Below are 23,563 nucleotides of genomic sequence, written 5' to 3'. Positions count from 1 at the left end.
CTTCCACAAGTAATGAATGTGTTGGGTAGGGACACTACGAATGTAGTGTGTGGACAATATAAGGTGTGAATGTGGGTCTCGCGGGAGGCGTGCGTGAGATAGTCCCTGCAGTCGTGCTGCCCTCGGTGGCTCAGATGGATAGAGCGTCTGCCATCTAAGCAGGAGATCCCAGGTTCGAGTCCCAGTTGGGGCACACATTTTCACCTGTCCCCGTTGATATATTTCAACGCCCGTCAGCAGCCGAAGGTATTAATATATAATTCTAATCTCGTTCATCTACTAAGTCCTCTCTACAGTTGCTAGAAGCTTGTAATAGTAATTTTGAATCGCCCTGTATATTACACTCTGAAACCTAATAAACGATTTCAGACCATTGCCTGCTGACAGTGTAGTAAAAAATCTGGGGTAATAGGATTATCGGCAGAGTACTGAAGGGTATTCTGTAACACAACGGACCTTCCTAGGAACGTCACCTGGCGAGACGGCTGCACAGACGACCACACAAAGCAGCAAACAAAGAAAGAGTCGAGTAGAAATTAATAAGCAGTCAGTCAGGTGACAAATTCAGGAGTCTTTGGTTATGAACAGCCCTCCAGCGTATCCATAATTTCCCTTTAAATTTTACCACGTTTGGTTTTTTCAAGGTTTTTCCTATTCAGTCAGTAACGTAATCTACAAATTCACCCGGTAGATACAAGATCACCTAAAATTGGCCAAGGACGTTCGCTAACCGCCGGAAAAAGCAGGAATTTATAGGATTCCGTGTAATTGTGGGGAAGTGTACGTGCATACTACAAAAAAAAAAAAAAAAAAAGAACGGTCAAAAAATGACTAGAAGAGCACGAGGGCAATTGCAGAAGACGGGAGATTGATAGATCAATTGTTGCGGAACTTGCTTTGCAGTCGGGAGGCCGTCGCATTCATTTTGATAGGATTCAAGTAATGGCGGCCACAAGCGGGTATCTTGAAATGCTATACAGAAAGACCGGAGAGATGGTACGAATAGGCACGAGGAGGACGCGAAACTGAATAATACCTATATCCCGTTGTCGAATAAGATGTGTACCAGTTTTCCGCCTTGGGGTGATAGTAAAGGCGGACGACATCGGTCGACAACGGCCATTTGCTCTCGGGCATTCAAAACATGCGACGTCACGCCACTGCGTGGAAACACGCGTAAACGAAATTTTGCTGCTGACAATAACGAGCCAGGGTGTGTGAATTGGAAACTCAAAGAAACTACGAACCCCCTTGAAAATGTCCTCCGTAAAGGGGACGAAACGTTGGGTTTAAATGTGAACTCCATTCGACCACGGGATAATGGCCCGGAACATTTTATTAATTATGACTCCATTTATTACAAAGCTCTGTTGTTTAATTGATGTAATGAACTCCAGAGGTTTACAACACTGCCGTTTTCAAACAATGCTTGACTTGCTGTCACATTTATGGGAATATTTCGCGTTCGCGACCACACTCTAAGGAAAATGTTCTTCAGTTCAAAAAGATCGTTAGATGTGCGACGCCATTTTCATCGTCACAGAAAGAGAGGAAAAAATACATTTTGCGTTACGATACAAAATACCGTTAATTTCTTCCAGATACATCTGTTCGCACATTTTGGATCGGGAGACAGGCACGAAACTATTCTTGTCACAAATTTAATGGTGCTGGTCACGCATCTCATGCTAGACTCTCCTTTCGAATGGGGTGGACAGCAAGCGCTTGCATAATATGCGCCGACCAGTATTGCCGCTCAGTCTACTGAACATGGAGACGTTAAGTTCCTTCCGTTTCTTTGTTCGCTCTGCAGCTGCCACAGCTTCCGACTACGCGCCTGGTGTCAGGAGTGGATTAGCGCGTAGCCCTGGATTTCGGAGCGGCCGGCGCCGCATTCCTGACCGCTGAGTCCCGCGGCGTATAAATAGGTGCAGGGACCAACAGCGCCGAAGCACACGCGTCCAGTCCCGAGTATTCCCAACCGCTCTCACCCCCAGACACTTCATCTGCTCATCCCAGTCCGTGAGGCTACAGGCAGGCGGGCTCAGTTGATGCTGTTAAGCGACACTCCCACAAAGCCCTTGGTGCAGCACTGCATTCTTCACTTATGCGAGTCGCCATAGAGCTTCAGACTGGGCGTGATCAGCAAAAAGTGACAGAAACACTGTTGTTCGCCCGGAAAATGTCGTGGTATCACTATTATTTGTGTTATACTACACGTACAGTGTGTAGGAGGCAATGTAATAGTATGTTAAGATTGTCGCCAGGTGAAGTATGTCTAAGAGACGGCGCGAAATCCAAAACGTCTGCTGATGTAAGCGACACTGAATGCAAGCATGATGTAATGTGAATAGTCGTAAGTAAAGAAAAGGACATGATCGACCGATATGGTACGTTAATTAAACCGATGCACCCGTGTTTAGAGAGACACGAGTTAAAGTTCACGTCAGACTATCATGATGGGATTCGTTAGCTGCAGATTGCTGAGATGACGTACTGAAGTAACCACCATTGTTCATCCGAGGTATTGCCACGCGTCTAGCGATAATCTTATGATCTCGTCGTATACAAATTTAAATCACGGTATCATATGATCAGCAGAGAACTCGAGATGAACGTCGTGTTTTGGAGTGACCACTTGATGGACGATGTGATGAAAAGCAGCGCCTGGAGGACGGTGTGCACACAAGCCTTGTCACGTTCGGTCGAGTTCCTGTGTAATGTCCAACTGTGTATCTGTGTCTACAAAGATTCTCTGCAAATCACTGTGAAATGCATGGCAGGGGCACTTCCCATTCTACCACGTATTAGACTTTCTCCACGGGCCATTCGCTTATGGAGCGTGGGAAAAATTGTTGTTCAAACGCCTCAATGCACTCTGTAATTAACCTAGTATTGTCTTCGTGGTTCTTACGGCAGCGATGCGTAGTGGGATGTAGCATATTTTTAGATTCACAATCGATACTGTTTCCCGAAACTTTGTTGTAGGCTTTCCCGAGACACGAAGTACGAAACAGTATTACATCTACATCTGCATTTATACTCCGCAAGCCACCCAACGGTGTGTGGCGGAGGGCACTTTACGTGCCACTGTCATTACCTCCCTCTCCTATTGGCTCAAATGGTTCAAATGGCTCTGAGCACTATGGGACTCAACTGCTGAGGTCATTAGTCCCCTAGAACTTAGAACTAGTTAAACCTAACTAAACTAAGGACATCACAAACATCCATGCCCGAGGCAGGATTCGAACCTGCGACCGTAGCGGTCTTGCGGTTCCCTCTCCTATTCCAGTCGCGTATGGTTCGCGGGAAGAACGACTGCCGGAAAGCCTCCGTGCGCGCTCGAATCTCTCTTATTTTACATTCGTATCTCCTCGGGAGGTATAAGTAGGGGGAAGCAATATATTCGATACCTCATCCAGAACTCACTTTCTCGAAAACTGGGCAGCAAGCTACACCGCGATGCAGAGCGCCTCTCTTGCAGAGCCTGCCACTTGAGTTTGCTAAACATCTCCGTAACGCTATCACGGTTACCAAATAACCCTGTGACGAAACGCGCCGCTCTTCTTTGGATCTTCTCTATCTCCTCTTTCAACCCGACCTGGTACGGATTCCACACTGATGAGCAATACTCAAGTACAGTTCCTCCTCCTCCAGTTATAAAAGGACCTGCTGGTTAAGGTGGAGCGTGAATCACACTGCATCTGCGCATTTTTCACATTAACAAACATTGCCAGAGGTAAAAGATGTGGTAAGTGAAAGATGAAGGTCCTAAAACTGACCGAGGATCGAAACCGACGCCTTTGGATCTACAGTCTAAGGCTACACCACTATACTACCGAGCCGCACGAACGTTAGGGCCTACAAACAAATTGTTGTCTCACATTGGCTAAGTCAGTTTCCGACTAATAACGGCAAATCCTATAAAGGGTATACTGACATAATACGTGGAAGACGAATTCTTCTTTACTCACTTCCAGTACAGCAACCACACTATCTATGTGAACTTTAGCTTCGTCCCACGTACTGCCTCAACATACTGTGTATGAGACTGACATCTGATGCAATAGTAAAGTTTACGCTCGCCGCCCTCAACGGCTTGAGACTTCAACACCACAAACCAGGAGCTGCTATTCTGTCTTACCACGGCTGAGCTAATACATTTCCACGATAGGTATCTCGTTCCCAGTACGCACTGTCATAATCTGAGAAATGTGTCTCCTACTTAAACTGTACAACCTGTTGAGCACGTAGTCATCCTCCCTAGGTTTGACTCGTAGCCTCCCCTCTCCGGACAGCCCGTAAATGAAATTCCCGAATCTAGATCCAGCACGAAGACACTGTACGCGATTCGATTTGTTGTTTAGAATTGTTTTGCTTGGCTGTATTTTGCTGATTGTTCGGTTTTGTATAGAGCAACGTGGTGTGGTGACATGGTGAACGACTTCTCCAAACCCCTTTACGACTTTAAACTTACTTGTATTATTAGGAGGTACAATGCAATGTTCCTTCGGAAATGCTCTCATGTCCGCACCATGCTTCTTAAAAACACAGGCACAACTACTTCGCATTAATTCTCCAATACCAGGCACTCGACTCTCAATAAATATGTCCTTCCTGGATGGGAGTACATGTAAAGTTCGAGTGCCGGTTGTGACACATGAACGACGTCATATGGAATTTTGGGTCTGGTCATGATTCGTGCAAGGATAGCGAAATCTGGATTCGAGTACCGGTCCGGCACAAATTTTCGTTGTCGTCATTCCAATATACAGCCGATGGTGGTTTATATTTGAGACTGTGAATACAATCCCTGTATTTCTTGACGGCTACAGTAACCGCAGTGTCTGTTCCTTCGAACATGCATGCATGTAACGCTCGAGTGGAGGTTCTGACACATGAACAACGAATGGAAGTTTGAGTCAGGCTGTGATTCGTGGGCGAATAGCTGACGTGGTTAAGGCTGCCGCTAGCTTAAAGCGGGAAATATGGGATCGAGTCTTTGGTCATTCCAATATATAGCCGATTAAGATTCATATTCTCGATTGCGAGTACATTTTCCTATATTTCCCAATACAGTTGGCGTCTATCTTGAAGCGTCTACAAATTCAGGTTTTTCTGCATTTGGTGCTCTCCCGTGTGTGAAGTACGTGACCACTCGTCTTACCCTTCTTTACACGTGGTCCGTATCATCTGATAATCCTGTGTGGTATGAGTCCTACGTAATTGAGCAGTTTTCTAGTACTGGTTGCACAAGTAATTTGTAAGCAATCTCCTTAGTAGACTGACTGCATTTTCCCAGTATCCTGCTAATGAGCCGAAGTCTGACAACTCCCTTACCCACAAATAGTTGCACACAGGTGTTACCATTGACTGATTGCAGTGTTTACTCACTGATACTGTAGTCGTAAGACACTAGGTGTATGCGTTTGGTGCGGTGCACAGCTTTACATTTCTGCACATTTAAAGCAAGTTGTCAGTCTTTACAACACATTGAAATCTTATAAAGGTTTGCCAGAACGCTTGTGCAGCTTTTTTCAGATGACAACATCAGCTGCAAAAACTCCGAGGTTGCTTCTACTATTGCATGCCGGGTTGTCAAAGCTGTAGTCTTGTGTTAGTCGTAAGGACATACTATGGCGAAGAACCACGGAGAATCTGATTAATCATCAGCAAAGTTCTACATCGGACGTTCAGTGGAAGGTCTTCTACACTTTGGGAGAAATCACCATTGTGTTCAGTTTCGCGAACTTGACTCTGGAGAGTAGTTATAGATGACATTCAACAGAAGTGCGCACGGTTTCCGTCAACAGAATATAAAATCTCGATATGACGGCAGACAATCATTCGTCATATCTTTATCTGAGTTGTAAGGCGCCGTGAGTCAAGCATTTATATTTTCCACAATGTTTCATGTAACTGCCCACAAATTCTCTGCTTGGCTCGGTGTCTGAGTGGGTAGGTTCAAATTACAAATTCAAAGGTCAGTCATCATTTCTCCTGAGATTTCATCATCGTCCGTGGCAATGATGTGTACATGTGAAAGAAAATTACTATTTGTGTTAGAATCTACGTAAAACTCTATGTCTCACTATAATTAGTTGCGTAAGTCAGTTCAAATGTCGGAGGAAGGCAACAGCATGTTATCTCCAATAAGACTGTAATTAGTAAAAACCGAAGTTCGGGCCGAGTACTGCTTTACCCACTCGCTATTTACAACTTTTCGTTGCTTCAAGTTATTTTAAATATCATTAGAAACAAAAGAAAAATGCACTATTTTAATTTACTTTAAAATAGCCTGAAGACGCTGGAGTCCCTTTTGATGATAGGACTACATTTAGTTTCAGCCATTCTTTCCCGGAAGTAATGCGCAACAGTGCTAATTATTACTAATAGGTAACTCATTACAACTTTTACTAATGATGTAAAAATGTGTCCTTGTTATTTAATGAAGTTCAAATTCGGTTTTCGCTTTCATTGTTAAATCTTAACATCACTGCAGGTGACGCCTGTCGTTGAAGAAAGTTACTAAATTTTTCCTCATTTCTTCAACGGATGCACAGAAATTATTTGTTGAGGTAAATATTCATTGAAGCTTATTTTAAAATTTCCTGGTGGATTAAAATTTTTCGCCAGATCGGGGCTCAGACGCAAGTCCTTGCATGTCCTACATACTGGGCTACCTCTCTTAAGAGAAATGATACGTAGGAGAATTAATTTTAGGATCACTTTACCTTCGCACTTTTTATTAAGCATGTATCGGAGCGAAGTCTATTCGTAAATTCATCGGCAATTTTAAAGTCATCAATAAAAATTACTGTGTAACTGATGTCGTTTTCCCCTGGTGCTAATTCAGCATGAAACCAACCAGAGACTTTTAAAAATAAACTTATGACTGCGACATTATTAATTTTTCGTTTTCTATGCCAATTTACTAAGTATGCCGACCCATCTGTGTTGCAAGAGATTCCTGACTCTAGAATAGCCCGTTACGTCCAGAAAAGAAGTGTGGCGCAGGTATTTTTACGCCTGGCGTCTGATTGCTACCTGTTCCCCCTCCACCACCACCCCGACACCTGCTACGTAGCTCCCCCCTCTCTTCTCCCCCCCCACCCAACTGATGAGAACTGTAGGGTGGGGCTGGCGGCCTTCCAGTGGCGGGTCCTTGGTTCGCACCATGGGAGCTGCTATCAGAGACGTCTGCCCGCTCCGGTTTGGCGCACCGCCACATGCACGGCCTTGTGGTCCAGTCGGTGCTGTTGACTCACCGCAACACGATATCCACGCCTACTTCTCGACAGAGGCTGGTGGCTTAAGGGAATCTTCCCGAAGAAGACACGAGTGATTAAAAGTACACACCGTTAACAGATGATGCAGCGGAGATCATAAGATTTTGCAGAGAGTAATACTGAGATGAAAGAAAATCTTTACACATCTACCTCAGTTCCACACCCAACAACGTACATACTCTGTGTTGCACATTCTATCCTATTTTCTTAGACAGCTCCTTTAGCGCTAATTTAAATATTTCTGGATACCGTAGCTGATGCCCCTCCTTCTGGCAAGTGTCTCTCATGGACTTCCTTCTTTACCTATTTCTTTTCGTAAGTCTTATGTCCGTACTTTATCTTCCCAGCTAACGTCGAAAATTCTTTGATAGCGTCACACGTTAAATGCTTCTAGTTTCTGCTTGTCCAGTTTTCTGATTTTCCACTTTTAACTCCCATACAATGATGTGCTCAAGATGTACACTCTCAGGAACTTATTTCTCATTTCTTTTTCCACATCTTATGTATCTTTCGCTTCTTCTGCTTATGTGTCATTCCCAGTTTTGATGTTAGGCAACTCGTAATCTCACTTTCCACTACTATTCGATATTTTCGTCTTTGCTTCCTTATCCATAAGACGTTTTCCATGCAAAGTGTGTTGCCCATTGCTATCTACAGATCTTCTAAGACTTACTAACATGCAGTGAGAAACGGTACGTGGTCTGCGAATCTTACATTGCAGTCTGCCTTTGTTACACTTTTATTCCCTTTTCATATTTTGTTTTCACTTCCTTCGCTGAGTCTTCAACATAGAAGTCGATCAAAAGTTGTGATAAGCTGGCGTACATACTTGTTAACAAAAAAAGTGTTTTTAATCTTTCAGTGACATTACTCCTATTTGGGTTTTGCAGATAATGTAGACTATTCGTCCGTTCGTGTGCTATAGCTGCAGTCTTCTAAAGAATGTAAACATTTTATTTCATCTTAAACAGTCGAAAGCATAGTCTAGGTTTATAAATACTCGCCAGTGTGACGCCTAATTCTGTCGACGAAAATAAAAAAAATTAAATTAAAAAAAGTTATGTCTGTTGAGTTCGGATTCGCGCCGTTGTTTTTTCGTTGAAATGTCGGGATAAAATCGTAACAAGTTATTCGTATTAATATGTTAATTATCAATCTCTTTAATACAGTGGTTATAGAATAGCTAAATCACAAATCTGGAGTGTCGCTGACCGCTGTATGCTAAATGGGCCATCAACTGGACGTTTTAGGCGTTTTGGATTCCTTTCGACGCGAGCATTACTCTTACTTGGTTGTACCATAATTCTCGGCATATTTACGAGTCAAATGAGACCTCCTTCATTATTTTGAAATTTTTAGATGTGATATTTATTTTCACTTATATCCCGGCGAATAGTTTTATTGTCTCACTTTGGGTCGTAGTAATGCTCCACAAGCAACTGTGGCACACTCACCAGTGTTCTAAGTCAACGCCTTCCATGCTACACCAGTTTATAAATTCACACGAAGCTAATTCGTTACAATAACTCGCATGCTCCTGAAATGGTACGATGACGTCACAGACAAAACAAGTACTGTGCGATAAACACGTATAGAAATGATCTATCCGTTGGGGTCTCAACTATTGTTTTCGCGTTACTAGTCTCGTAATTAACACCGATTCAAATCTGACGGTATATTGTCATATAAGGGAGTTCGACGGACAAGCGAATAGACGTAAAATGGAATTAATTGTACGTCTGAAACTTCATCCTTTCCGAATGTGTAACAAATGCTGTAACTGCCTATGATAGCTTCTTAATGAAATGTATATTTACACTAACTGACAACTGTCAGGGAACAATGAGATCCGACATACGTCGCTTATTTGTAAATGTGTGCCTGTATGAAGCTGCGTGAAGAAACTGTCAGGACACAGACAAGCGACCTTTGCTAACAGTATGAACAGCAACGATATCGGCTACCGTTTCTCATAGTATTTTATTTTTCCTCGGCCTCTGGCTGCCTACCTCTTTAAGCAAACACGTTGTTATTTGGCGTGGTTTCAAACTGCTTCATTTGTGATATGATTGATACATCGCTGTCATCGTTCTTAGTTAATTATTGTCATTCCGAATAGCACAAACATATCAAATTTGATAAGGTTTTCTTTGACAAGTGGGTAAGACAGTTTTGTCCTAAAAATATTAATAACTGACAATCGTACAGCACTCTTAATGAGTTGTATGGGGTTCATCATAAGCGAAAAAAACTTACATTAATCAGAGTATATTTCCTGCTGTTGTCTCGCGGATTAACGACTAGGATTGGTGTGCCGGCGAGCTTGGATATGGTTGCTGGGCTGTTTCTCTCATCCAGCTAGGGATTACTGGACTTCTACCTACGTTTCGCCTCTGATACACGCTACGCAAACGTTTAGAAACGTTCCCTCACTTGAGCATGAGATTAGATGCAGACATATGGGGTGCAGATATTTCGTCCCGGGCTGAGTGGTGGCATAAGGGAGTGCATCTAGCCACCAACTGTCACTCGGCATATGCGAAAAAAGCGGTACAGAGAAATCGACTCCACTACTGGAGAAAACCGCTGTTCTCAGATAAATAGTTCGGCACGCCCGTCGTGATGATCGTGGACAGAGTACAACTGACGCAGTGACTGCAGTTACCGCTGTGCCAGAATTTAGTCGTACACTAAACGTAGCAGTTACGGTCACTGGTATACAGGATGGTCAGGAACAGTTTGAAAGGCTTGTAAGAGTACTGCAAAGTAGATTGTGCTGAGAAATAATCTACCCTACATCACCCTCACAAGCTATTCAGACTGTTTTTAATTACCCTGTATAGCGCTACGAGATGAATCCCACTTAGACGCAGCTAGCATTCTGCGGTTCTAGATGCGGTAAAGAGAAACATCATAACGTTACTATGTCTACAACAAACTTGAACACGAAGATTCAGAAGGACATGAGCTGTTCTTTAACGAGACAATGGAAGAACTTTTCCGTGGTGCAGTTGGCCCTGACCTTACGTTCAAAGCACGTCCGCTATCAAGCGAACTAATGAGTGGCAACCTCAGATTCTGCAGTTTCTCACGTATTTGCGCGACAAGAATCCCACACACTTTCGGAGGATATTCCCGGGGGACGTTTTGCACAGCGCGTGCCGCGACCTCAGATCTGTAAGGTTGCGGAGAACTCAAACATTACTGCGCACTGCTTCCGAACAGCTTACTGAAAACTGGCTCAATCATGGCTAACGGTGAATTACTGTCTGCATTGGGTCCAGTCTAGGTATGGGCGGAGGACATTTCTTGCTGTTGTACAACGCTACCTAGAGTAGGCTATTTTTTTTTTTTTTTATGGTGCTGGGGTATACCAGCTGAATCACGAAAGTGAACGCAGCGTGTTCTCTTTGTAGTTAAACGGTCTTTTGACTTCCTAATGCCCATCTCAACTATAGCCAGTCTAGCATTCGACTGTGTCTTAGCACATTAGCCGGCCGCTGTGGCCGAGCGGGTTCTAGTCCCTTCAGTCCGGAACCGCGCTGCTGCTACAGTCGCTGGTTCGAATCCTGCCTCGGGCATGGATGTGTGTGCTGTCCTTAGGTTAGTTAGGTTTAAGTAGTCCTAAGTCTAGGGGACTGATGACCTCAGATGTTAAGTCCGATAGTGCTTAGAGCCATTTGAACCATTTAGCACATTAACGAAGAGAGTAACACATCTACCCCATTCTATCGTTTTCAGTTGTTACTCTGTTATTTTTTTGGACCATCAAGAGCCACTTATTTCTGTTGAACACATCCCGACACTTCTTCCATATGGTCCACTCACTATTTATCCACTCTCCCACAAGGTCTCCGGTCGCCGCGTTCAGGTGCTAAGTATTGTTTATGATTGTATCATGCGCTTCTTTCCGAATACGTGCATACCGATGATGTCCATTCCCTCACGACTTGTAAATCAGCCATCGTGTGTCCGCATAGCTATTAATGCAATCGAATTAAGAAACTCTCATTGTTGCATAACTTTTAGTATTTTGTATACAGAGCGACTATACCTACCAATGGGTTTTCCGTCTCGAATAGGCATTTATTTGTCACAAAGAGTTCTTTTGACTACATCTGCAGGTAATGGGGTACTTACAATCCTGTTGTTTCTGTATTATGCAAAATATATAGACGACTGACCCATTCTTCTTCTTCAGGAGCTGCCAGTTTTGCTGTTACGTGTTCTCGCTGACCGGTTCCAACCAGACTGTGCCCCTGTTTATAGAGTTCGTTCTCCGGTGGCCGCTATGCCCTTTAATGTTCTTTTGTTTTTCAGAGCTCGCACTAAAATTCCTTGAAAAGCAACTTCTCTCAGCGTTTTCCAACTCTAACGGACGTGGCGGCCGGCGAGATTTTAATAAATTTTTAAATTGAGACCTCCAACCGTGTTTCACAAGGTTTTATGACCTCTTTATTTCGATAGACTCCTTACGTATGCTGTCCCAGAAACTTGCCATCTGACCGCAATACTGGCCTCACCTTATTTCATTTCATGATTATAGCTGACGCAGTCATCGGCGACATATAGTTTACATGGTTGTTTTAATCGAACGTGACGATGTTCCTTGCATCTTACCTCGACTGTTCTTATAGTCTGTCCCATGTAAGACATGTCACATTCACATGGCATGTGATACGTACCCGGCTTTCGGAGACCTGTCTCACCTTTAACATTAGGAAGAAAACTTTTTATCTTAAGTGAAGGAAGCGAAGTACACTGGATACCTTTTTTCCGTAGGAATCTACCTACATTCCCGGATATTGTGCCAGCTTAAAGTAAAAAAGCGATTTTTGGCTTCCCTTCCTCGGTATCAGTCTCAAACTCTTTCTCAGGTGTTCTTGATTTTGACTGCATCGCCCGTTCAATTTGACGATGTGTATACTCATTCCTTTGCAACACTATTCGTAGGCGCTTTAATTCTTCAGCGAGGTACTGCTAGTCTCAAAGTGTTCGAGCACTACGGACCGGAGTGTTTAGCACACAGTTTATTGAAATCTCGTCGACCATTACATCAACCAGAGTTTACGTTACTGAGAGAATATGCCTTTTAGGCAATATCAGTGCGAGATCTGAGGACGTAGTGGGTGTCAGGAATAGTCAGTCGCGCCGAGAAAGCCTGATAGGTCTCATGACATTTACAGCTGTTTCATCTATGCATAGTTGATTTAGGCTGACATATCATCAATAGCTGCTCTTACTTTGGAATCGGAATCCAAAATGGCTATTTTTTCTTTTGTACATGCTTGACATTATTCCACTATGGGGGCGATTTAGACTGATACGGAAGTAGAGATAAGAAACTTCAAAATGCCACGATCGCTTTAGTAGAACATTTATTAGGATTACCGGTTTCGGCAAACTATGTTCCCATCTTAGGGTCTTATCCACCACGTTTCAAAGAATGTCATCCATTTGTACATTAATTTGTGTCACATAATAAACAGACATTTCGAGGACATGCAAAACGTAGTATATCTGCGTGTCAAAAGTAAAACAATCATTATATATAATATAATATACAGTCCCCCAAATATACACGCCCATTCGAGCTTAAAAGCCGCAAACAGACTATATCAGTCTGTACGCGGCTTTGAAGCTAACCTGAACATGTATGTTTGGTGCAACGTCTATCATATTTTATACAATGATTGTTTTACTTTTGACATGCCGAAATGCTGTACTATGTCATATATGTTCTTGGAATGTCTATTTATAATATGACACAAATTATTGTACACTTGGACGAGATTCTTTGAAGTGTAAGATCCGAAGATGGCAACGTAGTCTGCCACTATTAAAGTGATCGTGGCAATTTGAAATTTCTTAATTATATTTTCCCATTTTTCTATTACGTCACTTATCAGGACAGAGTTAAGGATAACAAGGTTTCTAGATCATCATCGCATGATAATTTATGTGCATGCCATATTATATGAGGTGATGATGCCGCATTTCAGCTCCTAGTTGTAGTTTTACACTGGTGACTGGGGCAGTAACAACAGCAGTACACAGCAATGTGCATGCAAGGCGTCTCTGAAAATTTCACGAATGGCGAGTAATTTTGTGGTAAATTAAATGGATGCAAAAACTCTAAAGCTGTGGAAATATGCTTAGATAAACCAACTGCTGTTTCTGTTAAGGAGAAGAATGCAAATACATTCGCTCGTAATGGAAATAAAAATGTATAGAAGTCATTAAAAATATGTTGCTTGGGAAAATTTTCCACTGCTTTGAAACAGAGTGGGGAACACCTTCCTTTGCTGAAAAAAGTAATGTGCCTTACACACCAACGAAAAATGAATTAATTTCAACAGATGGAAATTATATCTAAATGAGACTGTTTTTGTTTATATTGCTAGTAGTAGAATTAAAAGAGGCAATCAGATGAATAATAAATCGTGTTTCGGAGCAGTGTTAGAAACAATAGAGTGTGAACTTATAGATAATATATACGAAGGTGTCACAGGATACACACACATCGTGATTCCTGTTTTACTTCATTTCACGTGATCGATAAAGTTTAAAAATGTTCTGTTTGTCTGCCAGCGAGTTAAACACACTGGAGACCCTGAGTGCTGCGTTCACCATGTTGCATACGTGGTAGGCGCAGGTGGAGACTTCAATGAGTGATTTGACGGAGAACACTTCTGTGATATGTGCGCTAATGAAAAGTATTAGTCGTAATAAGGATTACCAATGGAAGGCATACCGGTACTCATATTTCTAATGTTCTTGTTCCTAGTGTTATTCACGGGTATTGTAAATATAATTTCCTTTGTCATCTTTGGTTGTATTACGGCCCGCGTGTGTTGCCTTCCTGCACATGCCGTATTACGTTTCTTGATCAGAATAGACTTGCCTATTAAGAGTTCATATTTCTTTGTACAGCATTCTCTCGTTACAATTGGGTCTCGAAAATGACGAGGCATTCACCTGTCGGAAGATCGGCGACTGTCTAAGACGCCACCCGACTGCATTCCCGTAAGTTGTTTGAGCATTACTTTGTTCCATAGAAAATTTACTTCCCATCGTGTAATACGAGTATTGTTGCATGTGATCTAATTAAGTCACACGTTGGGAACGTGCTGTAAAAATTTTGTATGGAATATATGTTACTTCCACAGTACTAATAAACATAATCGTACAAAATATTTTTCTACGCAAATTTATTTGTTATAAGCATCAAGGGGTAAATTAAACTAAAAGAACATACGTTACATGTCATGGTGATTATGAAATTGAATTAATCAAATGTTAAGTGACTGTCACGTTCAAATGTAGAATATCTGGTATTTCCTGCAAGATAAAACGAAGCAGCTGTGTTGGTTGGGGGCATGTGTTTGTACCATAAGTAGCAATACTCACCCTTGCGCGCAGTTCCCTCTCGGACTCCAGATCATCCTGAAGCAGCCGGATCTTGTCCTGTAACAGAGACAGTTCGTCTTTAGAAATGTGAAATTATGACGTCTTCGTACCGTCATTTTTAAATTTTCGGGTTAGTCTAAAATTGGTAACTGCTATCACTTCGTTTCACCCAGGAGACTAGCCACAGGAAACTTTCGGTGATGAATTCTAAATCAGAAGGAGAGGCCCAAGTCATATTTCAGAGTTGTTCGCACATTTTCAGTTGCAGACGCTCATATTCAATAGTTTAATGTACTGAACTGTATATTGGATGAGGCCACGAATTCATCTTCTCATGGCTGTCAGGAAAAGGGAAGTTAAGTTATCAAAGTTTACTCATTCCTTCAGCTTTAACGTCTCAGCACAAAGGATGTTGTAATACTTTATCATCTAATGGCCTTCTTGAGAAAGCAAAAAAGAAGAATGAAGATTGGGATTTAACGTGACCTCGACGATAAGGGCTTGAGAGGCAGAGCCCAGGCTGGAATAGGAATAGTTTGGGGAAGAATATCGGCTTACTACTTACAAAGCATCCATCTGACCGTTAGTTTTAATACGTATATGGAAAACAGAAACCAGATGGCAGTTATAAGAGTCGAGGGGCATGAAAGGGAAGCAGTGGTTGGGAAAGGAGTGAGACAGGGTTGTAGCCTCTCCCCGATGTTATTCAATCTGTATATTGAGCAAGCAGTAAAGGAAACAAAAGAAAAATTCGGACTAGGTATTAAAATTCATGGAGAAGAAGTAAAAACTTTGAGGTTCGCCGATGACATTGTAATTCTGTCAGAGACAGCAAAGGACTTAGAAGAGCAGTTGAACGGAACGGACAGTGTCTTGAAAGGAGGATATAAGATGAACATCAACAAAAGCAAAACGAGGATAATGGAATGTAGTCAAATTAAATCGGGTCATGCTGAGGGAATTAGATTAGGAAATGAGACACTTAAAGTAGTAAAGGAGTTTTGCTATTTAGGGAGTAAAATAACTGATGATGGTCGAAGTAGAGAGGATATAAAATGTAGACTGGCAATGGCGAGCAAAGCGTTTCTGAAGAAGAGAAATTTGTTAACATCGAGTATAGATTTAAGTGTCAGGAAGTCGTTTCTGAAAGTGTTTGTATGGAGTGTAGCCATGTATGGAAGTGAAACATGGACGATAACTAGTTTGGACAAGAAGAGAATAGAAGCTTTCGAAATGTGGTGCTACAGAAGAATGCTGAAGATAAGGTGGGTAGATCTCGTAACTAATGAGGAGGTATCGAATAGGATTGGGGAGAAGAGAAGTTTGTGGCACAACTTGACTAGAAGAAGGGATCGGTTGGTAGGACATGTTTTGAGGCATCAAGGGATCACAAATTTAGCATTGGAGGGCAGCGTGGAGGGTTAAAATCGTAGAGGGAGACCAAGAGATGGATACACTAAGCAGATTCAGAAGGATGTAGGTTGCAGTAGGTCCTGGGAGATGTAGAAGCTTGCACAGGATAGAGTAGCATGGAGAGCTGCATCAAACCAGTCTCAGGACTGAAGACCACAACAACAACATGGAAAACAAAATAAAAACTAGACAGCGGTCTGAACCAGCCTCATCGCGAGTTCAGATTTTGAAACTCTGTGTGGTATTGCTCAGCAAGGAGGAGGTTGCATGCGTATCCACGGCGTTATATAGTTATCTTTACATTCGCTTTCTTTTAACCTGCCAGCAGAATAGTTTACTGACTGTCTTTAGGTTTCTCTTTTTATGACAGCCGTGTTTTTGAGTTGGGATTGTAACCTGTTTGTCTGTGAAATACTTGGTGGATGACAAAGCAAATCTATTTCCAGTTAGGCGTAGCTTGTGTAGTGGCTAAAGCCAAGGGGATTTGGACCGCCGCCTAACACCTGTAATTTCTGCGCTGTGATATAAGAAGTGAGCTGACAGACTAACATCTGCGACCACGTCCTTTGTTCTATTCAAGGAGCTGTGCAAAATTGGTCACATAGACTGAATTACATTCTGGTTAATTTGAACTCTCTTGCTTACTCAGTATGTTGCTTTGTTGGAAACATCTGTGGCTTCTGGGATGCTGATAAGCAGTGCGTACCAATCCGAGTTATAAATGTATATTTTATCACATTATCTGTTCTCAAACAAGAAGTTAGTTACAAATATTTCATTCTCACAGAATTTTACCCTGTTTAAAAAATAAATCTTTGTCGGATTGCTACGATTGTTTCTAATGATAGAGCCAATAAATGTAACGCATCCCGTATTATATCTCAGATAATAGTGATTTTCAAGGAATTACTTTCAAATGATTCTGTTGGTAATTATTGTTGCTTATTTTTAACAATATGTGAAGAAACAGACATTGTTGACGACCTTGCAGTTGTTCAAAATTAATATCATTTACTCGTAATTGCGGAATTTTTCTGACATTAGCTGCATTACATATGAAAATATTACTTGTTGGTACCACATGAAAACCTGTGCCGGACCAGGACTCGAACCCAGATTTCCCACTTATTGTGATCGATCATCGCCTTAGCCACTTCGGCTATCGGAGTCGCCAAGAGGTAATACTTCACACATAATGCAGCTAATGTCAGAAAGGGTCCGCAGTTGCGAATAACTTTTATACATTTAGTACAGTCGCAAGATCGACACCAATGTCTGTTTCTTCAGACATTGTTAAAAATAAGAATTACACACCTCGACGTGCAAAATGGCGATCATAATACTAGCTATCAATACGTTATGTCTTTTTGAAACCCTGTGGCGGGAATCCTAGTAAAGTTGCGAGCAATGCGTTCGTAGGTGGTACGACATTCGGAAGTTTGTATCGGTCCTGGAAGTGTGCTCGGGTAGCCGAAGTGTTTAAGATGACCGCTTGCGATAAGCCGGAAATCCGGGTTCAGTCCCGGTCCGTCACACATTTTCATGTGTCACCAATAGGTAACATCTTCATACCCAAAGCAGCTAGTGTCAGAAAGATTCCGCAATTGCCGGCCGTTGTGGCCGTGCGGTTCTAGGCGCTTCAGTCTGGAACCGCGTGACCGCTACGGTCGCAGGTTCGAATCCTGCCTCGGGCATGGATGTGTGTGATGTCCTTAGGTTAGATAGGTTTAAGTAGTTCTAAGTTCTAGGGGACTGATGACCACAGATGTTAAATCCCATAGTGCTCAGAGCCATTTGAACCATTCCGCAATTGCGAATAAATTTCATATATTATAGTTGTATCATATTAGTAGAAATTTAAATTATTTTCATACTGAAATTATGATAGTTATGCATGGCAGAACACTGAACTGATTCTGTATGTAACGTATATAATACTATATAGATGAGTATTTCCAAAACATCAGTTTAATAAGTCAGTGTTGCAGAATGCTGATAAAAATGCTTTCTATAAGACTGGTAAAACTGGTAAACGCCAGCTGGTATGAAGATCGGTTTGGGTTTAGGAGAAACGTAGGAACATACGAGGCAATACTGACCCCATATCGTATCTTAGAAGATAGACAGAAGGTGCACAGATAAAAATAAAGGGTGCGAAGGTTATTCATAACTTGTGTAGAAACTAGACTGCAGTTATGAGTCGAATAACATGAAATTGAGGTGAAAGTTGAGAAGAGAGAGAGAGATATAGAGTCTCACATTAACTGAAAATTCATTCAGTCTATACAGTGAGCAGGCAGTAAAGAAAACCGAAGGAAGATGGGAGAAGGTATTAAAGTTCAGAGAGAAGAAATAAAAGGTCTGAAGTTGGCCGATGACGTAGTTGTTTCACAGATGTAAAAGTACTTGGATGGCCAGTTGAACGCATTGAACGGTGTCTTAAAAAGTTTTAAGATGAACTTTGAGTAAAGTAGTATAAGGCTGATTGTATGTAGTCGAGTTAACGCAGGTGATGCTGTGAGAAATAGATTAAGAGATGAGACACGAAAACTAGCAGACGAATTTTCCTACGTGTACAAGACAATAACTGACGACAGAAGAAGTAGAGAGGAACTGTAGATTTGCACTAGCAAGAAAATTTCTCTGCTAAAGGAATAAGTTAACATCAATAGTAAATTTAAGTGTTGGCGAGGTTTTCCTGTATGTATTTGTCTGGATTGTAGTCTAATATAGATTTTAAATGTGGACAGAATGGGAGAGAAAATGGCGCAACTTGCTTAAAGAAGGGATAAGATGGTAGGACACATCCAAAGGTATCAATGAGTTGTAAATTTAGTAGTGGGGACTTGTCTGCAGTTAACAAAATAAAGTGGATGTACGTCGCAATAGTTACACAGAGATGAAGAGAATTGCATTGGTGATACTAGCGTGGAGAACTACATCAAACCAGTCTTCGAACTGAATGCCGGAACAGCGCGCGCGCACACACACACACACACACACACACTAACATTTATTTGCAGTTACGTTCTTGATACACTTTTAAGGGAACCAAAAAGTTTTATACAAGAAGCAGATAGCAATATGATAATACTGTAAAATAGTACAGCAGGTAGCAGCAAAATAATGTTAGTGAATATTCTTTTTAAATTAGGGAGATGTGGTCACACAATAAAACAGACAATTCTGCAGATGCAGCATAATGTTTTTGAGAGGCAATACCGAAATACCTAAAAAAATGGCTCTGAGCACTATGGGACTTAACGTCTGAGGTCATCAGTCCCCTAGAACTTAGAACTACTTAAACCTAACTAACTAAGGACATCACACACATCCATGTCCGAGGCAGGATTCGAACCTGCGACCGTAGTGATCACGCGGTTCCAGACTGAAGCGCCTAGAACCGCTCGGCACATAGGCCGGCCATACCCCATAGAGTAAAGAAGTATCAACAATTGGTATGGTCTAAAACATGCACATAGGTTTTACACGGAGAGAAATTTCAACGGATATTAAAATGATCCCAGGGCAAAGCACCATCCACCTTATTACAAGAGCATTACGCTTCACGAGTATTACTTCAGGAATTCCATTTGATAAGGGCAACGTCAGGAACGTATAATTTAACTCTCGAAAAGATAATTTGGAGAAACAGTTTTCTATCTCAATGTGTTCCCGTCTTTCTTTCTCTTTCTCACTGTGTGTGTGTGTGTGTGTGTGTGGATGCACGGAGGGACTAAGAGGGAATGGGGCTCACCAAGCACTAACACGTTTTCCACGAGAGACTGTTACTAACAGTTTTCTACGACGTACTGCTTTCTGTATGAATTGAAAACGAGTATTGTTTCAGGCATTCCGTCCGCAGCTCGTGGTCGTGCGGTAGCGTTCTCCCTTCCCGCGCCCGGGTTCCCGGGTTCGACTCCCGGCGGGGTCAGGGATTTTCTCTGCCTCGTGATGACTGGGTGTTGTGTGATGTCCTTAGGTTAGTTGGGTTTAAGTAGTTCTAAGTTCTAGGGGACTGATGACCATAGATGTTAAGTCCCAAAGTGCTTACAGCCATTCAGGCATTCCAACGAATTTCAGGCAGATGAACGACTCAGTTCAGTAAAAGGACGACTGAACAGGGGCTGGAAGCAGAAGCAGCGGCGCCGGTTCGGCAGGTGACGTTAAGGGCTGGGAAAGGCGAGTGGCAACTGGCAGCTCTAGCCGGCCACATGCCACGCGGCAACCCTCAGGTAGCAGGTGCTATCGGCTGCACGTCTTCTGGATGTGGGGGAAGACGTTTTGCTGTTATCAACTTGCTTTTTGAATGCCAGCACTTACGAAGTACTTTGCTTTTTCCGAGCAACAATTTACAATCGTTTCATATATATTTTTATGTCAACTACTATTTTCACATTGTCATTAAAGGTTTCTGGCCATACAAATGAGCTAGCTCGTGTACCTTCAGCTCAGCTCTTTAGGGTCTTTTCTCTTTGACTGCTCTAGGGTACTTGGCGTACTGTTATCCAAAACAGAGGTAGGCCGAACACATGAAAAGAGCTATCGACTGTACCCGAGAAAAGCAGCTACTAAAAACTGATATAACTACAGGGTGCAAACAGAGAAACTTCCGTCGCTTTTTGGGTCGACTGGTAACATAATAGGGTAGCAGCTTCTAAGGACAGCTCAACAACCCAGTTCCATAACCATTGTGGAGTGAATGGAGTCTTAAGGCAGTATAAGAACATAAATACTTGCAAGAAGTTCTGATGTGCAGTTGATTCCCACTTTCAAAAACCAGTAATTGCGTACTTTATTGTTAGCACGTGTGCTCCCCATTCACGCAACCCTTGTCTCCCATCAGAAATAAATACACACACTGAGCGATAGAGGAAGAAAAAGAGAAACTCATCCAAACGGAAACTCTACTACATGGAAATTTTTGCTTACTATTATTTGTAACACTATTTGTGTCACTGCAGTTGCTACCAGAGTAAGACGAAAGTTATTACTGTCCCTGTCTGTTATTTTAAACCTAAAAAGAAAAGCATTCAAATATTCGAGCTGTAATGTTGATATTGCAAATTATGGGGACAGATAAGATAAGAAATCATGGAATTCTCCGCAGAATAGACGAATAAAGGAAGAACTAGAGAACGGTGTTTAGAAGAAGAGGCTGCATGACCTGTCGACAGGATACGTGACGAGACATCGAAGAATAAATTCAGTTCTACTAGTGGGAGCCGTAAACTTCAAAATTTGTAGACAAGGCAAAAATTAGAGTAATTACAATGAAGAACTGAGGATGTTGTGTGTTAAGTGCTACTTTGAGATGTAGAGGTTGATACAGGAGAGGAAATCATAGGGGGCAGCATTAAAACATTCATAAGACTGATGACAGGAAAAAATATTTTTAATTACCATATGTTGCCTGATTATGTATTTGGGACATAAACCTAGAGCATATTATATTATCAAATCTAGCATCTATCCGTATGCAGGTCACAAGAATGCAGTTTCAAGCCAAAGGTGGATGAGATGTAATCTAATAAAATAAAATAGATAAAAAATTTACATCAGACAGAACGATATAAAGTGTTTTGAACATTGTCTGTTGACTGAATGAAAGATATTATATGAAGAGGTGCAGAACTGGAACTAATTAACTCTATCATTTTGAAAGAAGCATGTAATTTGTCTGATTTTACTCTGAAACTGTACTAAAGCTAACTAAAGCGAACGCTGGTATGTCATATGAATCTGCAATCACAGCGGAAAATTATTCTACGCTTCACAATTCCACCTGACTATAGGAAATACACTCGAGAAGAAATATTTCAACAGAATACCAAAGAAACGGGACAACAAATAAGAAAGAAAAGTATGAAGCTTTCAAAGTTTACGATAATAACAAAAGAGGCAAACTGTAAGACCAATTGAACAAGCCTCCACATTTCGACAGATAATATCTCAGGAAACAATGCACTTTTTCGTCTGCGACATGATATTTCGTCACTTGTGGCTACAGCTGAAAGTAAACAACGTTCGTCACTCGAGCAAACGATTACATTCAAAACTATGCGTCTGCTGAGAAAATGTGAGAGGTACTTGGCCAGTGTAACCGTTTATTTACTTTCCTTGTGTCAGGAAGGAAGAAAGATAGGGTCAGGGATTAATGTCGTAATGACCCGTCGATGACGAGGTCATTAGAGACGGATCACGAGCTCGTAAGGGAAGGCACACTGTTATGTGTGTTTCATTGTGTAGTTTGTCTTCAGCGATTCAGGGCTACCACAGAACACCTAAACCAGGGGGCAGGGCAGGGATTTGATCCGCTGTCCTCCCGCTTACGAGTCAGGTGTCTGACTACTGCTCCACCTCGCCCTGTCGTGACAGGAGGCACAGAGTTAGCACCTCGGTGTATTTCGGCTCAATAATAGGATAGAAGATATAGAAGACACAACAATAAAAACGTACGTACGATTTGTACTCCTAAGAAGATACCTAACAAAAATCAACAATGCAACGTTGAAACGAAAGGCAGCTCTTAAAGTGCACCAGAGCGGTATTTAGGAAAGTCAGAACCTTCATGGTGCATTGTGCAGTTCACCTGCTGTGTCGTCGCTTGGTTATGCTATTTTGTTTTCCTCTGCGACCCACAAAGAGTCGTCTCACAAGGAAAACAATATTTCTGGGTGCATGACGTGGAATAAAAATGCAGTTTTGGGCCAGCTCACCATCAACGTTCAAAACAATTTCTACCGGTAAAATGGTAACAATGGATTAAGTGGGTACGAGGAATTAAAGTGGAAATCTTATTAGAAATAGCTGATCACCTAGTGCTGTCCAGTTACTTATTCAACCTAACCTTTTATTACACAGGAAAAGTAATGAAACCTGTCTGTAGTGTAAAAGCAAACTTAATTTATTTGTGTGCCTCCTAGAGGTATAGATAGAGTTTACAAATAAGAAAGCAAGGTCATGATATAGATTATTTTTATGTCACCGCTTTCCCATCCAACCCCAAATGAGGGTGTTGGAACTGTGTAAGTCCCGCAGTATTTTTTCGCCGATAGTAAGACACATGTGTACTAAGATTGGTTCTAGAGTTAGACTTACTTTTCACCCCTTTCCCTCCCCTAACCAGACCTCCATCTCTAGTCGCGCTAAGTGCGACACCGCGTCGTAGTTCAAAAGCATTTTTTTCCCATATAGTGTACAAAATTTGGTTGACATTGCTGCAAGCGTCCCAGAGTTATGCTCTACATGTCACCTGTTGCTACTGCCACCTCTATCCGTAGGTGTGAAATGACATCAGTGACACAAATCAACCCACCAGCCCCCCCCCCCCCCCCCAATCGCCCCATTCCCAAACCCCAAATTAAGAATTGTGAATATGTATCAGTTTGGGGAACTCTGAAATGCACGAGTGTTACTGGAGACTGTTGAAGATAACGTGGGTTGTTCGA

General features: G+C 42.0%; 1 protein-coding gene across 3 annotated transcripts in view; it reads right to left on the bottom strand.

The window, feature by feature from the left end:
• The window catches only part of LOC126260894 (paramyosin, long form), a 192,240-nt gene that overhangs the window by 108,237 nt on the left and 60,440 nt on the right, over nucleotides 1-23,563 (bottom strand). For all 3 annotated transcript variants that reach the window (XM_049958342.1, XM_049958341.1, XM_049958343.1), the window contains exon 3: nucleotides 14,700-14,756. In XM_049958342.1, the coding sequence (XP_049814299.1) occupies nucleotides 14,700-14,756 (57 nt within the window). The remainder of the gene's footprint in view (nucleotides 1-14,699; nucleotides 14,757-23,563) is intronic.

The sequence above is a fragment of the Schistocerca nitens genome, chromosome 5 (assembly GCF_023898315.1).
Source record: "Schistocerca nitens isolate TAMUIC-IGC-003100 chromosome 5, iqSchNite1.1, whole genome shotgun sequence".
Taxonomy (NCBI): domain Eukaryota; kingdom Metazoa; phylum Arthropoda; class Insecta; order Orthoptera; family Acrididae; genus Schistocerca; species Schistocerca nitens.
Note: the sequence above shows the minus strand (reverse complement) of the source record. Positions and strands in the feature narration are given on the sequence as shown.